Source organism: Podarcis melisellensis, assembly GCF_964234715.1.
Source record: "Podarcis melisellensis genome assembly, chromosome: 18".
Lineage (NCBI taxonomy): Eukaryota > Metazoa > Chordata > Lepidosauria > Squamata > Lacertidae > Podarcis > Podarcis melisellensis.
In genome coordinates, this window is record NC_138536.1 from 5,386,129 (window position 1) to 5,399,962 (window position 13,834).

At 48.6% G+C, this 13,834-nt stretch overlaps 1 protein-coding gene and 1 long non-coding RNA gene across 4 annotated transcripts in view; both read right to left on the minus strand.

Annotated features, from left to right (window-relative positions):
• Window positions 1–487: 487 nt before the first annotated feature.
• Window positions 488–13,834, minus strand: part of LOC309361037 — a 46,582-nt gene continuing 33,235 nt past the window's right edge. The window contains exon 2 of the long non-coding RNA XR_014164321.1: window positions 488–1,355. This is a non-coding gene — a long non-coding RNA (uncharacterized lncRNA). The remainder of the gene's footprint in view (window positions 1,356–13,834) is intronic.
• CERS4 (ceramide synthase 4) overlaps window positions 3,065–13,834 on the minus strand; it is a 108,159-nt gene continuing 97,389 nt past the window's right edge. For all 3 annotated transcript variants that reach the window (XM_081895748.1, XM_081895747.1, XM_081895746.1), the window contains exons 7-11: window positions 12,150–12,242; window positions 8,388–8,516; window positions 7,073–7,179; window positions 5,678–5,834; window positions 3,065–4,215 (exon numbers count right to left, since the gene is read on the minus strand). In XM_081895748.1, the coding sequence (XP_081751874.1) occupies window positions 4,027–4,215; window positions 5,678–5,834; window positions 7,073–7,179; window positions 8,388–8,516; window positions 12,150–12,242 (675 nt within the window). In that variant the 3' untranslated portion in view covers window positions 3,065–4,026. The remainder of the gene's footprint in view (window positions 4,216–5,677; window positions 5,835–7,072; window positions 7,180–8,387; window positions 8,517–12,149; window positions 12,243–13,834) is intronic.

A 13,834-nucleotide genomic window follows, 5' to 3' on the forward strand; every position in this document is an offset into this window, starting at 1 on the left:
CCCTCCCTTCAGATGAGAAGGAAATAAGCAGCTATCTTCTCTTTAAAAGACATCTGAAGGCAGTTTTTAATATTTAACGCTGTATTGTTTTTAATACTTGATCGGAAGCCGCCCAGAGTGGCTGGGCAAACTCAGCCAGATGGGTGGGGTATAAATAATAAATTATTGTTATTATTATTAATCATGCCTAGAATGTTTTAAAATATATATGTGAATAGTGCTTAGAGGTTAAATAATAGTTTTTTTTTTTTTAAAAAAGAATGACCAGCTGGAATGGAAACTGCCCATTGGAAGACACACCTTGAACTGTACTTCTTGCATCCCAAGTGCAAATTATAATTCTGTGTCTGGGGCCGTGGCCTCTCTCCCGATCTATAAAAGCAGAATATGAGAACAAAGAAAGAACTCTGCCCATCTTGTCCAGAATCCTGTTCTCACAGCAGCCACCACATGCCACAACGGGAACCCCAAAAAGCATTGCTGACTCTTAAATCAATGCACTTTTAATAAGATCGACATCACAGTCCTGTTGGTGGAAGGGGGGAAAAGTCCTTTAATCTTGCCTTGATGGAAAATCGGCGGCTCCCCCCAGTGGTAATTTTGAGGAAAGACACATATTAGTCTGTTCAGAAGCAGCTAGACAGGTCATGATGGCATCTATATCCCATTCTAGAATCAACCTCCCAGACCAGGTCCCCGGTTACAGTATATTTTGCATTGTTTGGTTACACGTGCATTCGCCAAGAGTTAACAGGTAGCTCCTCCCTGACATGGAGCGGTGTCCGACAGCCAACATGCAGCAGCAGTTAGTACTTCGCAGCATATTGGGTTGCTGGCATGCAGGAGCGGGTGGAATTTGACGGCTCGCAATGAGATGCTTGCACTTTTGTGTGTGTGAATGCCCCTAGATTCGTTACTGGAATCTGTTCTGGTCTCTCCCCAACCCCCACCAATATATGTTGGTCCCGGAAGTGGAATAGGATCCCAAGAGCAGCTCTCCTTCGGGGCCCAATCCACCAGGGCATTCTCCTATAAAAGGCCCACTGAAATGAACGGAAGGGGTTGATCCTGGCCTGACACTCCGATTCCAGCAGAACTTTGCTTATGGAAATGCCAATTACTGACCAAAGGTAAAGAGAACCTCGGTGCTGTTTTTTTTAAAAAAAGAGATCTATGAAGCGGCAAGGACAGCTGAAAACAATGCCAACGTATTTAACATCTGGCAAACCCTGGGTTTCAGATAGTACATAGGTAGACGAGTCTCAGAAACCTGGGGCTCAATTTTCCCAGCCCTTTTGTGGTTATGGCAGCACACTGACCAGAAGTCATGTATTTAGAATTAACTCTGGAAGTGACTACAGTTGGTGCCTTGGTTCTCAAACGCCTTGGTACTCAAACAACTTGGAACCCAAACACTGCAAACCCGGAAGTTAAGTGTTCCGGTTTGTGAACTTTTTTTGGAAGCCAAACGTGCTCCGTTTTGAGTCTTACGCTTTTGTTTTGAATGTTACGCTCCCAGTTTGAGTGCCATGCTGAGGTCTGTCTGTTTTTGCTATGTATTATGGCTCTTTTTCTTTTTGTGACTGTGTGGAACCCAGTTCATCTACTGACTGACTGATTATTGCTTTCTTTTTATGGATCAATGGTCTCATTAGATAGTAAAATTCATGTTCAATTGCTGTTTTAGGGGTTGTTTTTAAAAGTCTGGAATGGATTAAACCGTTTTGCATTACTTTCAATGGGAAAGCGCGCCTTGGTTTTGGAACGCTTTGGTTTTGGAACGGACTTCTGGAAAGGATTAAGTTTGAGAACCGAGGTACCACTGTACTTAATTCTGACCACATTAAGCCTCCTGACGTATATTTTCCTCTAGGAAGCTTACAATTTGGTCAGCATCGAGCATATATTTCCAGAGTTGACGCTAAATACATTACTTCTGGTCAACAAGACACCATAGCCATGAAAATTTGTGTCTCATGTTTTTTAGACTCATCTACCCATGTACTCTATCTGAAACCAAAGGGCTGAATGGATTGCCAGATGTGAAAAAATAAATATTTCAGTTCTCCTACCCCATGAATGAAGTTGTAGGGGACAGACAAGGGCTGTTTGTTTTCATCTCAGTCTATCTGTAGGGCTTCCTATTTTGGTTGTCCTCTTTTGGAAACTGTACGCTGGGGAACCCGGTGCTTTTCAGATATGGTTGTGACCTTCAACATCAGCCAGCACTGGTCAGAGACGATGGGGCCGAATAGGATCTCAAGAACATCTCACCTTCCTCATCCCTAAACTCAGATGGATCTCTTCTCTTGGCCAAATCCAGCCACCCCTTTTCTCACGGTCTTACCTTCCATGGAAATTGTGCAGCAAAGACCCCCAACCCAACCCCTTGCGCCGGGCTGTGTCGTCAGGCCAGACTCACACGCCTCATCCTCTGGCAGCTCTCCAAACCAGCTTTTTAAAGATCCCATTGGGATTCAATCTGGGTACATTTAAGAACGGCGAGAGCGCCTCTGAGCGCACGCAGGGTGCGTTTCTCATAGCGCACAAGCCGAAACTGTGGTGGTGATGGTGGAAGGAGGGGGCGGAGGGGAAGATGATTCTTCTCCTGGTATGTCCCACGGAGGACCTTACGGTCTTCAAACAAAAACATCCCGGGCCACAGTGAGGTTAGGCTGGCCTCAACCAGAGCCAGGGCTTTTTCGGCTGTGGCGCCGATCTGGTGGAACGCTCTGTCACAAGAGACCAGGGCCCTGCGGGACTTGACATCTTTCCGCAGGGCCTGCAAGACAGAGCTGTTCCACCAGGCCTTTGGTCAGGGCGCAGCCTGACTCCCTCCTTTGGCAATCTTCCCAGAACTCCAGCCCAATGGTTGCCATCCATTTGATTTGGAGTCATTTTTTAATGAAATGATTTTAGAAGGTTGCATTATTTTATTGTTTTTAGCCGCCCTGAGCCCGGCTTCAGCTGGGGAGGGCAGGATATAAATAAAAATGTATTATTATTATTCGTGTTTCCGACGGGGGTGCGCCAAGAGCGAGTGGATTAAAATGGAGGCAAATAGTTTTCTGCTTTTTGTTTTGCTTTTCTTATCTGCAATGAGTTTATTGGTTCCAGCAGTTTAGTGCACCTTCTCCCTGTCTAGGTCACTGGAATGGGGACCCCACCTCTCCCCTGTGCTCCCCCCCCCGCAACCCGTGCTCAGGAAGAGGTCCAATCCTGGCTCATTTTCCTCGGGATTAGCCAGTGGTCCGCTCAACACAGACGTAATACGCTCACAAGAAGCAACAGCGGCAGCAGCAGCAGCGACAACAACAAAATCCCTTCATCCTCTCGTTTCTTCTCCCCAAAGAGACAGCAGTGTCCTTCTCGCTCCCTCTCCTGGAGCGCGGCTTCAAAACACAGGCCTTCAACAGCATCCTTTGTCCAACGGAGACCCACCAACGACTTGCCTCCTCCTTCTTGGCTAACCCCACAACCCACCGCAAAAAAAAAACCCCAGGCAGACCGAGGACTCGGTACCCGCGTCGCCTTAGGACGCATCTCCGCGTGCCCTCGGGACGGAGGCTCGGCCCAGCTTCCGCGAAGACGTCATCGCCTCCCACTCCCACCCCTTTTGATTGAGGAGCTGGGGTCCCTTGTTGTGGAACCCGCCCGCTTTTCCAGCTGGCGGAAACGAAAACAACCGATTGGGTGGGATTCGAATAGGTCCCTCGCCCACCCAGCAGCCTTGCCAAGCTGTACTCAGGACCGGCTGAATAGAACGGGGGAAGGCTGCTTTTACATTCCACCCAACGTCACCCCTCCCCGCCAGACCTCGCGGCGAGTGACGCCGCCCACAGGATAATATTGCGAAAAGAAGCACAGTCCTTTGTTTTTGTTTTCTTGTTCCTGCAGGGAGCAGAGGATTCAGCTAGAAGGCTATGTTCACGCCCTCGCGGGCCTACAATGAGGAAAAACAAGCTGGTATGGACACAGGGGCAGGGTTGGTTAAGGGGCTGGGCAGTCGATGGCGCCTCGCTCGAGTTATCTGGTCTTGGCGTCCCCGTTGGCGGCGGGGCTCCGGCCGTTCAGTTGCAGCGGGGCCTCCTTGCTGATGCAGCTGCCGCTGGGCTCTGAGTGGATGGCGCCATTCCTCTTGGCTTCCTTCACCTGCGCTGCCTCGTCGTCGCCCTTCTCGCTTTCGTCCGAGTCGCTCCGGAGATCCTTCTCCATCTGCCGGGAGAGAAACAGCTTTGGTCAACGGCGGCGGCTCCCCCTTTCCTTCTCCCCCATCGTGCGGTTCGATTTGGAGCACTGGCAAGGGGTACTCCTTGACCAGGGATGGATGAACCATTGAACAAAATCAGCCCATGCTTTAAGCAGCAAGGACACCACAGAAATCTCCCATTGTCAGGAGTGTCTCCACCCCATCGTTCTACCCGGACGCTGAGGTCCAGCTCCGAGGGCCTTCTGGCGGTTCCCTCACTGCGAGAAGCCAGGTTACAGGGAACCAGGCAGAGGGCCTTCTCGGTGGTGGCGCCCTCCCTGTGGAACGCCCTCCCACCAGATGTCAAAGAGATAGGCTCTGGTTATCTCTCGCTTGGACTACTGCAATGCACTCTATGTGGGGCTACCATTGAAGGTGACCCAGAAACTACAACTAATCCAGAATGCGGCAGCTTGACTGGGGACTGGGAGCGGCCGCCGAGACCACATAACAGCAGTCTTGCAAGACCTACATTGGCTCCCAGTACGTTTCTGAGCACAATTCAAAGTGTTGGTACTGACTTTTAACCCCTAAACGGCCTCGGTCCTGTATCCCTGAAGGAACGTCTCCACCCCCATCATTCTACCCGGACAGTTAGGTCCAGCTCCGAGGGCCTTCTGGCTGTGAGAAGCCAAGTTAGAGGGAACCAGGCAGAGGGCCTTCTTGGTGGTGGCACCTGCCCCATGGAACGCCCTCCCACCAGATGTCAAAGAGTAAAACAACTACCAGACTTTTAGAAGACATCTAAAAAATTTAATATTTCAACAGAATATTAAAATACAATAACTTATTAAACATTAAAAGCTTCCCTAAACAGGGCTGACTTCAGATGTCTTCTAAAAGTTTGGTAGTTGTTTTTCTCTTTGACATCTGGTGGGAGGGCGTTCCACAGGGCGGGCGCCACCACCGAGAAGGCCCTCTGCCTGGTTCCCTGTAACTTGGCTTCTCGCAGGGAGAGAACCGCCAGAAGGCCCTCGGCGCTGGACCTCAGTGTCTGGGTAGAACGATGGGGGTGGAGACACTCCTTCAGATATACTGGACCAAGGCCGTTTAGGACTTTAAAGGTCAGCACCAACACTTTGAATTGTGCTCGGAAAAGTACTGGGAGCCAATGTAGGTCTTTCAAGACCGATGTTATGTGGTCTCGGCAGCCGCTCCCAAGTCCCCAGTCTAGCTGCCGCATTCTATACTTGTAATTAAGCTATAAAGGGTTGCAGCCTCTGTTGCTCAGAGTAGGCACATAGAAAATAGCGGGCTAGCTTAGGCCCGTGAATTTCTACTCTTGAGTAGAACTTGGTCGGCTACATCCCACAGCAGAACATCGATAATGAAAAACAATTAATAAACAATTCCATTGAAACTTGTATAATTTAACTTAGGCAAACGGTCGCACCCACCCACTGACCCTCGCCCAATTTCGGTCCCTACCGTGCCACTTTTGACAAACTTGTAGACCATGTGGATGATTAAGAAAGACCAGAAGATGTGGAGAAGTTGGAGAATCATCAGAAGGGCATTCATGAAGTAATAGCCAAAGAAAGGCTGGTACAGTTCCATTGAGTAGTAATACGTGTTGTAGATGACCCTGTGAGGAAGGGATTAATAACAACAATAGGATTCAGCAGCCCTTCCTTTAGTCTGCCATCAGTTAAAGAACAACAATACAGTTTAAAAGAAATTTCCACCACAAGCGAGTCGTAAAAATGTGCACATCGATTGTCTAAGTCAGGGGTCAGCAAACTTTTTCAGCAGGGGGCCGGTCCACTGTCCCTCAGACCCTGTGGGGGGCCGGACTATATTTTGACAGAAAAATAATGAACGAATTCCTATGCCCCACAAATAACCCAGAGATGCATTTTAAATACAGCGGTACCTCAGGTTACATACGCTTCAGGTTGCATACGCTTCAGGTTACAGACTCCACTAACCCAGACATAGTGCTTCAGGTTAAGAACTTTGCTTCAAGATGAGAACAGAAATCATGCTCTGGCGGCAGTGGGAAGCCCCATGAGCTAAAGTGGTGCTTCAGGTTAAGAACAGTTTCAGGTTTGGTTTTGGAACGGACTTCCGGAACGGATTAAGTTTGAGAACCAAGGTACCACTGTATAACATAAATAAATTGGTTCGGGTCCCACCCTTCGGAGAAAACGAAACTGCTCCATCTCCCATAGAACAGCCCTTCAGATCCCTATCACATATAATATCTCAATCGCGTCTTCCTTGAGCTAAACGTACGCAACTTTCTCAATCATTCCTCATAAGGCTTAGTTTCTAGAGGCCTGGTTGTGCTCGGCACACATTCCAGCTTGTCAATAGAGATTATTCGACTGATTTGTTGATTTCTATACTGATTAAAGGTAAAGGGACCCCTGACCATTAGGTCCAGTCGTGACCGACTCTGGGGTTGCGGCGCTCATCTCGCTTTACTGGCCAAGGGAGCCAGCGTACAGCTTCTGGGTCATGACTAAGCCGTTTCTGGTGAAACCAGAGCAGCGCACAGAAATGCCGTTTACCTTCCCACCAGTTCGGTACCTATTTATCTACGTGCTTTCAAACTGCTAGGTTGGCGGGAGCAGGGACCGAGCAACGGGAGCTCACCCCGTCATTGCGGGGATTCGAACCGCCGACCTTCTGATCGGCAAGTCCCAGGCTCTGTGATTTAACCCACAGCGCCACCCGCGTCCCTTTCTATACTGCTTAATATATCTCTCTAAGCGGTGTGCAAAACAACAATAACCAAGCAACAACAGACATGTCCCACCCACCAGAGCAGGGGGAAAACCATTTTCCAGTCCTTGAGATATTTGAAGGTGTCTTACTTACTTGTAGGGGAAAATAACCAGGCGGGTGAAAAGGAAAACAGCAGAGAAAGTGAGGAAAAGGATGTCACACACACGACGCCATTTCAGATAGTTGAATATCTTCGTGGGCTGGAGAAGGGTGCGGGGAGAGATGGGAGGGGGGAGGAAAACAACAGAGGGACACAAATGAACGCTCAGGTGAGGTTTCCTTTGCAACTACAGGTCAGCTTGTGACCGGACTGCAAAGTTTCTCTGAGTTTTCAGTGCAAACTCCAAAGATCACAGTGAACTGCAATGGTGGCTTATGTCCTTTGGGGTGGGTGGAAACCAGGGAGCCCCAGAGGTAAAGGTAAAAATAAAGGTAAAGGACCCCTGGATGGTTAAGTCCAGCCAAAGGCGACTATGGGGTTGCGGCGCTCATCTCACTTTCAGGCCGAAAGAGCCGGTACAGTGGTGCCCCGCAAGACGAATGCCTCGCTAAACGAAAAACCCGCAAGACGAAAGGGTTTTCCGATTTTTAGCGGCTTCGCAAGACGAATTTGCCTATGGGCTTGCTTTGCAAGACGAAAGCCCATAGGGAAATCTCCGGGGACAGCGGGGAAGCGCAGCGCGCCTTCTCCTCTGTTCCCGGACCTGTCCTGAAGGCTTGCGGTGGCAGGTCCGGGAATAGAGGAGAAGGCGCGCAGCGGTGGGAGGAGGGTTTTTCCTCCCCACCGCCAACATTCAGAACAGCATTCTGAATGTTGGCGGTGGGGAGGAAAGCCCTTCTCCCCCGCCAGCCTTCAGAAGAGTTCCCCGCAGGGCTGCCTCGCGCGGGGCAGACATTTGTAGCTTGGGGAGCCCTGCAGGAGTTCCCCGCAGGGCCCTCCAAGCTGCGGATAGTCTGTCCCCGGACCTGGTCTGAAGGCGGTCTCCATAGGAACGCATTAATTGATTTTCAATGCATTCCTATGGGAAACCGTGCTTCGCAAGACGAAAACTCGCAAGAAGAAAAAACTTGCGGAACGAATTAATTTCGTCTTGCGAGGCACCACTGTATTTGTCCACAGGCAGCTTTCCAGGTCATGTGGCCAGCAGGACTAAACCGCTTCTGATGCAATGGCACACTGTGACGGAAACCAGAGCGCACAGAAATGCCGTTTACCTTCCTGCCGCAGTGGTACCTATTTATCTACCTGCACTGGTGTGCTTTCGAACTGTTAGGTTGGCAGGAGCTGGGACAGAGCAACGGGAGCTCACTCTCTCACGGGGATAAAGACAGCCCTGGATGCATCAAACCACCAGGGTAGGCCAGCCCCTCCGGGTTTCCCTCCTTTTGGGGCTGCGGCGTCGCTTACCTCCAGGAAGCAGTCGGACGCATCGTGAATGACCATGACGAGGGTCCCAATGCGGATGTAGTTGGCACAGTAGGAGAAGCTGATGAGGAAAATCGTGGCCGCATGGTGGACAATTTGCTCGCTGAAGTCCTGTAGTGGAGGGGGAAGAGGAAACAGCAATGGATCGTGTTAAGTTGTGGGTGAACATATCAGACGACACAGCGATTCTTCAAACAGCTCTTGTTTATTCACAGGCCAGAACAGAACTGAACTGAAGGGCTCAGTCAGCCTGCTTATATAGAGCTCCAGTACAACGCTACTGTAGCAACTTTCTAAAGCTATCCAATCACTGAACGTCACTTTCGATCCCTTATTTGCATAACTATCTACAGTATCCCCCTGCTGGCCCAGGGTGAGAACTTCAGTACATAACAGAACGGCTGAGGATGTGAGATGGATATATCGTTGGTATCTAACTGGCAAAAACGTATCCAGTGGTACCTCAGGTTACATACGCTTCAGGTTACATACGCTTCAGGTTACAGACTCCGCTAACCCAGAAATAATGCTTCAGGTTAAGAACTTTGCCTCAGGATGAGAACAGCGGCGCGACAGCAGCAGGAGGCCCCATTAGCTAAAGTGGTGCTTCAGGTTAAGAACAGTTTCAGGTTAAGAACGGACCTCTGGAACGAATTAAGTACTTAACCCGATATAAGATATCTATATATCTTTATATTTATCTATATAGATATATAAATATATATACATGTACATGTACATCATATACGTATACAAAAGCTTTTCTTTTGAGAATTATAGGGACAGAACTACCTATATTGTATAGAAATTTATTCATGTATGCTACTACAGCGGCAAGAATGACACCTGCCCCAAAGTGGAAAGAACTTCCAGTAAAGGGAGAATGGATAAAAAAACTTGTTGAATATGCAGAAATGGCGAAACGTACCGGCAGAATAAGAAATCAAGATAAGAAATCTTTTTATAAATGAATGGAAATGGTTTACTGAGCATTTGCAGATAAATTGCAAACGGATAAAAACATTAGCAGAATCGTTGTAATAACCTGCAGTTTCACAAGAGTATATATTTAAAGCGGTTAATTTAAAGGAGCATATTAAATGAATTAGGGAATGCGGAAGATAAGAATAGTAAAAATAAGTTTATCCATTTCATCAGTTTGACATTTCAAAAGTTGACATCCTTCCCCCTCTTTCTGCGGTTCCTTAAATGTATTTTCAATATCTTCTGCATACCCAAATTAAATTAATTTGCTCATTCATTCATCTCCTCATATTACAGCGGTGCCTCGCAAGACGAAATTAATTCGTTCCGCAAGTTTTTTCGTCTTGCGAGTTTTTCGTCTTGCGAAGCACGGTTTCCCATAGGAATGCATTAAAAATCAATTAATGCGTTCCTATGGAGACCGCTTGCCAGGCTGGCGGTGCGGAGAAGGGCTTTTCTCCCCACCGCAAGCCTTCAGCACAGGTACGGGAACAGAGGGGAAGGCGCGCAGCGCTTCTCCTCTGTTTCCGGGGCTTGCGGTGGGAGGAGGGTTTTTCCTCCCCACCGCCAACATTCAGAACAGCATTCTGAATGTTGGCGGTGGGGAGGAAAGCCCTCCTCCCACCGCAAGCCTTCGGAGGAGGCTGGCGATGGGGCGGAGAGCCCTCCTCCCCCCGCCAGGCTTCGGAGGGCTTCTCCGAAGCCTGGCGGGGGGAGGAGGGCTCTCCGCCCCATCGCCAGCCTTCAGAGGAGCCCTCCGAAGCCTGGCTGGGGGAGGAGGGCTCTCCGCCCCATCGCCAGGCTTCGGAGGAGGTCTGAGGACAGTGGGGAAGACGCGCTGCACTTCCCCGCTGTCCCTGGAGATTTCCCTATGGGCTTTCGTCTTGCGAAGGAAGCCCATAGGGAAATTCGTTTTGCGAAGCGCCTCCAAAATGGAAAACCCTTTCGTCTAGCGGGTTTTTCGTCTTGCGAGGTGTTCGTCTTGCGGGGCACCACTGTACCCTATTTCAGGCATGGCCAAACTCGGCCCTCCAGCTGTTTTGGGACTACAACTCCCATCATCCCTAGCTAACAGGACCAGTGGTCAGGGATGATGGGAATTGTAGTCCCAAAACAGCTGGCGGGTGAAGTTTGGCCATGCCTGCCCTATTGACTCAAGTCTAATGCGCCATCAAATCTAATGTGCATCTTAATTTCCAGAACCTTGAAACCCACCCAGAGGTATTTGCTGGCGAATTTAAATGTGCCAATGCGTGCCTTAATTTCCGCAAACATACCGTATTCTTTGCTCTATAAGACTCACTTTTCCCCTCCTAAAAAGTAAGGGGAAATGTGTGTGCGTCTTATGGAGCGAATGCAGGCTGCGCAGCTATCCCAGAAGCCAGAACAGCAAGAGGGATTGCTGCTTTCGCTGCGCAGCGATCCCTCTGGCTGTTCTGGCTTCTGAGATTCAGAATATTTTTTTTCTTGTTTTCCTCCTCCAAAAACTAGGTGCTTCTTGTGGTCTGGTACGTCTTATAGAGCGAAAAATACGGCAATTAGGTAGAAAAAAGCGAGTGTTCAAGTAAATGTGGTATTCATCGGGGGAATCATAGAATAAAATAGAATCATAGAGTTGGAAGAGACCACAAGGGCCATCGAGTCCAACCCCCTGCCAAGCAGGAAACACCATCAGAGCACTCCTGACATATGGTTGTCAAGCCTCTGCTTCAAGACCTCCAAAGAAGGAGACTCCACCTCACTCCTTGGCAGCAAATTCCACTCTCGAACAGCTCTTACTGTCAGGAAGTTCTTCCTAATGTTTAGGTGGAATCTTCTTTCTTGTAGTTTGGATCCATTGCTCCGTGTCCGCTTCTCTGGAGCAGCAGAAAGCAACCTTTCTCCCTCCTCTAGGTGACATCCTTTTATATATTGGAACATGGCTATCATATCACCCCTTAACCTCCTCTTCTCCAGGCTAAACATGCCCAGCTCCCTTAGCCGTTCCTCATGAGGCATCGTTTCCAGGCGTTTGACCATTTTGGTTGCCCTCCTCTGGACACCTTCCAGTTTGTCAGTGTCCTTCTTGAACTGTGCTGCCCAGAACTGGACACAGTACTCCAGGTGAGGTCTGACCAGAGCAGAATACAGTGGCACTATTACTTCCCTTGATCTAGATGCTATACTCCTATTGATGCAGCCCAGAATTGCATTGGCTTTTTTAGCTGCCGCGTCACACTGTTGGCTCATGTCAAGTTTGTGGTCAACCAAGACTCCTAGATCCTTTTCACATGTACTGCTCTCAAGCCAGGTGTCACCCATCTTGTATTTGTGCCTCTCATTTTTTTTGCCCAAGTGCAATACTTTACATTTCTCCCTGTTAAAATTCATCTTGTTTGTTTTGGCCCAGTTTTCTAATCTGTCAAGGTCGTTTTGAAGTGTGATCCTGTCCTCTGGGGTGTTAGCCACCCCTCCCAGTTTGGTGTCATCTGCAAATTTGATCAGGATGCCCTTGAGTCCTTAAGGTTTTCACCTGGCGCCTACAGCCAGGCAAGGAAGGCGCCCGGCGAGTTTCCCCGGGGAGAGCGTTCTGCAGACGGGGGGCCACCGCAGAAAAGGCCCCGTTCTCGTGTTGCCGCCCTCAGGACCTCTCATGGACGAGGCCCATAAAGAAGGGACTCAGAGGATGAATGTAGAGTCTGGGACGGTTTATAGGGACAGAGGCACTTCTTATCTGGTTTGGGTCTTGATTGACTGCCCCCCCCCAATGCTTCTACTCACTTTTCGCTTGATGTCGAAAGGCAGCGTGAAGACCAGCGAGCAATAGAACGACAACTCCAGCATGTAGTAGCTGAAGATGGAGGGGAGGAGAGGCTGAGGAGCCAAAAACGAGAGGCGTAGGAAGGAGAGAGAGAAGGAACGTTATTCCAGAAAATCTGAAAACGCATCTCAAGACTAGATTACCGCCGTGGGCTTTGCGTGGGGCTGCCCTAGGGCCCCGGTCTGGAATCTCAGTCCATTTGCATTTCTTAGTAATAGTAATAGTAATAATAATAATAATAATAATAATAATAATTTTTATTTATACCCCGCCCTCCCCAGCCAAGGCCGGGCTCAGGGCGGCTCACAAGCAATAATAAAAACAAGTTGAATGAATACAACTTAAAAAAACTTTAAAAAACTTTTTAAAAGCTTTAAAAAAACGTACAAAATTAAAAAAAATCTTTAGAAAAGCTGTTCCACCAGGCCTTTGGCCAGGGCACAGCCTGACTCCCTCCTTTGGCAATCGTCACAGAACCTCTAGCCCAATGGTTGCCATTAATTTGATTGGAATTAATTTTATAATGAAATGATTTTAGAATGTTTTATCGTTTTACTGTTGTTAGCCGCTCTGAGCCCGGCTTCGGCTGGGGAGGGCGGGATATAAATAAAATTTATTATTATTATTATTATTACAACTTAAAAACAAGATTAAAATGCAGCATTAAAATAGTAGTGCAATAAAGCAGGCATGTCCAAAGTCTGTTTTGGGGGCCTAATTCAGCCTTCAACCCTAAAAAACTCAACAACTTCAATCCTGAAACTTCAGCAACTTTGGTTGGCCCTCACACATGTTCACTTCATCAAATCCGGCCTTCTTTGAAAAAAGTTTGGGCACCCCTGTAAAGCAACACGACGATAAACAAAGAATAGAAATAAAAAGTCAATTATATAAAACGCATTTTAGGGTTTTGAATCGATAGTCAAATAGTGGATCTTATTCTGATTGCCCCAGCTAAAAACCTTGCCACCTTTGCTGTCACCTGCTCATCTTGATCTGCCAAGAGAAAGGACATTGTGGCAGTGGTTTGGCGACCCGGAATGGACGATAAAAGAGGGGTGATAATCTCATTCCTCAAGTCTTTAAAAAGAGGGCAAGCCAGAAGGGCATGCGCCACCGATTCGGTACTGCCATCTCCACAGGGACAGAAGCGTTTTTTGTGTGGAATCTGTTGGAATCGCCCCTCAAGTCCAGCTGAGGGCAGTACATTCAATCTCGCGAGAGTAAAATCCCGTCTATGTTTTAGAATTGCTAGGTTATGCAGATAGGGTGCCGGAGAGTCGAAATGGGAAGGTGGAAAATAGTCATGCCATGGGCAAAAATTCCTTATTGTGGCCCAGTTGTTCTGACGCTCAATTATCATTTAAGGTAAAGGTAAAGGGACCCCTGACCATTAGGTCCAGTTGTGACCGACTCTGGGGTTGCGGCGCTCATCTCACTTTACTGGCCGAGGGAGCTGGCGTACAGCTTCCGGGTCATGTGGCCAGCATGACTAAGCCGCTTCTGGGGAACCAGAGCAGTACGCGGAAACGCCGTTTACCTTCCCGCCGGAGCGGTACCTATTTATCTACTTGCACTTTGCTGTGCTTTCGAATTGCTAGGTTGGCAGGAGCAGGGACCGAGCTACAGGAGCTCACCCCGTCGC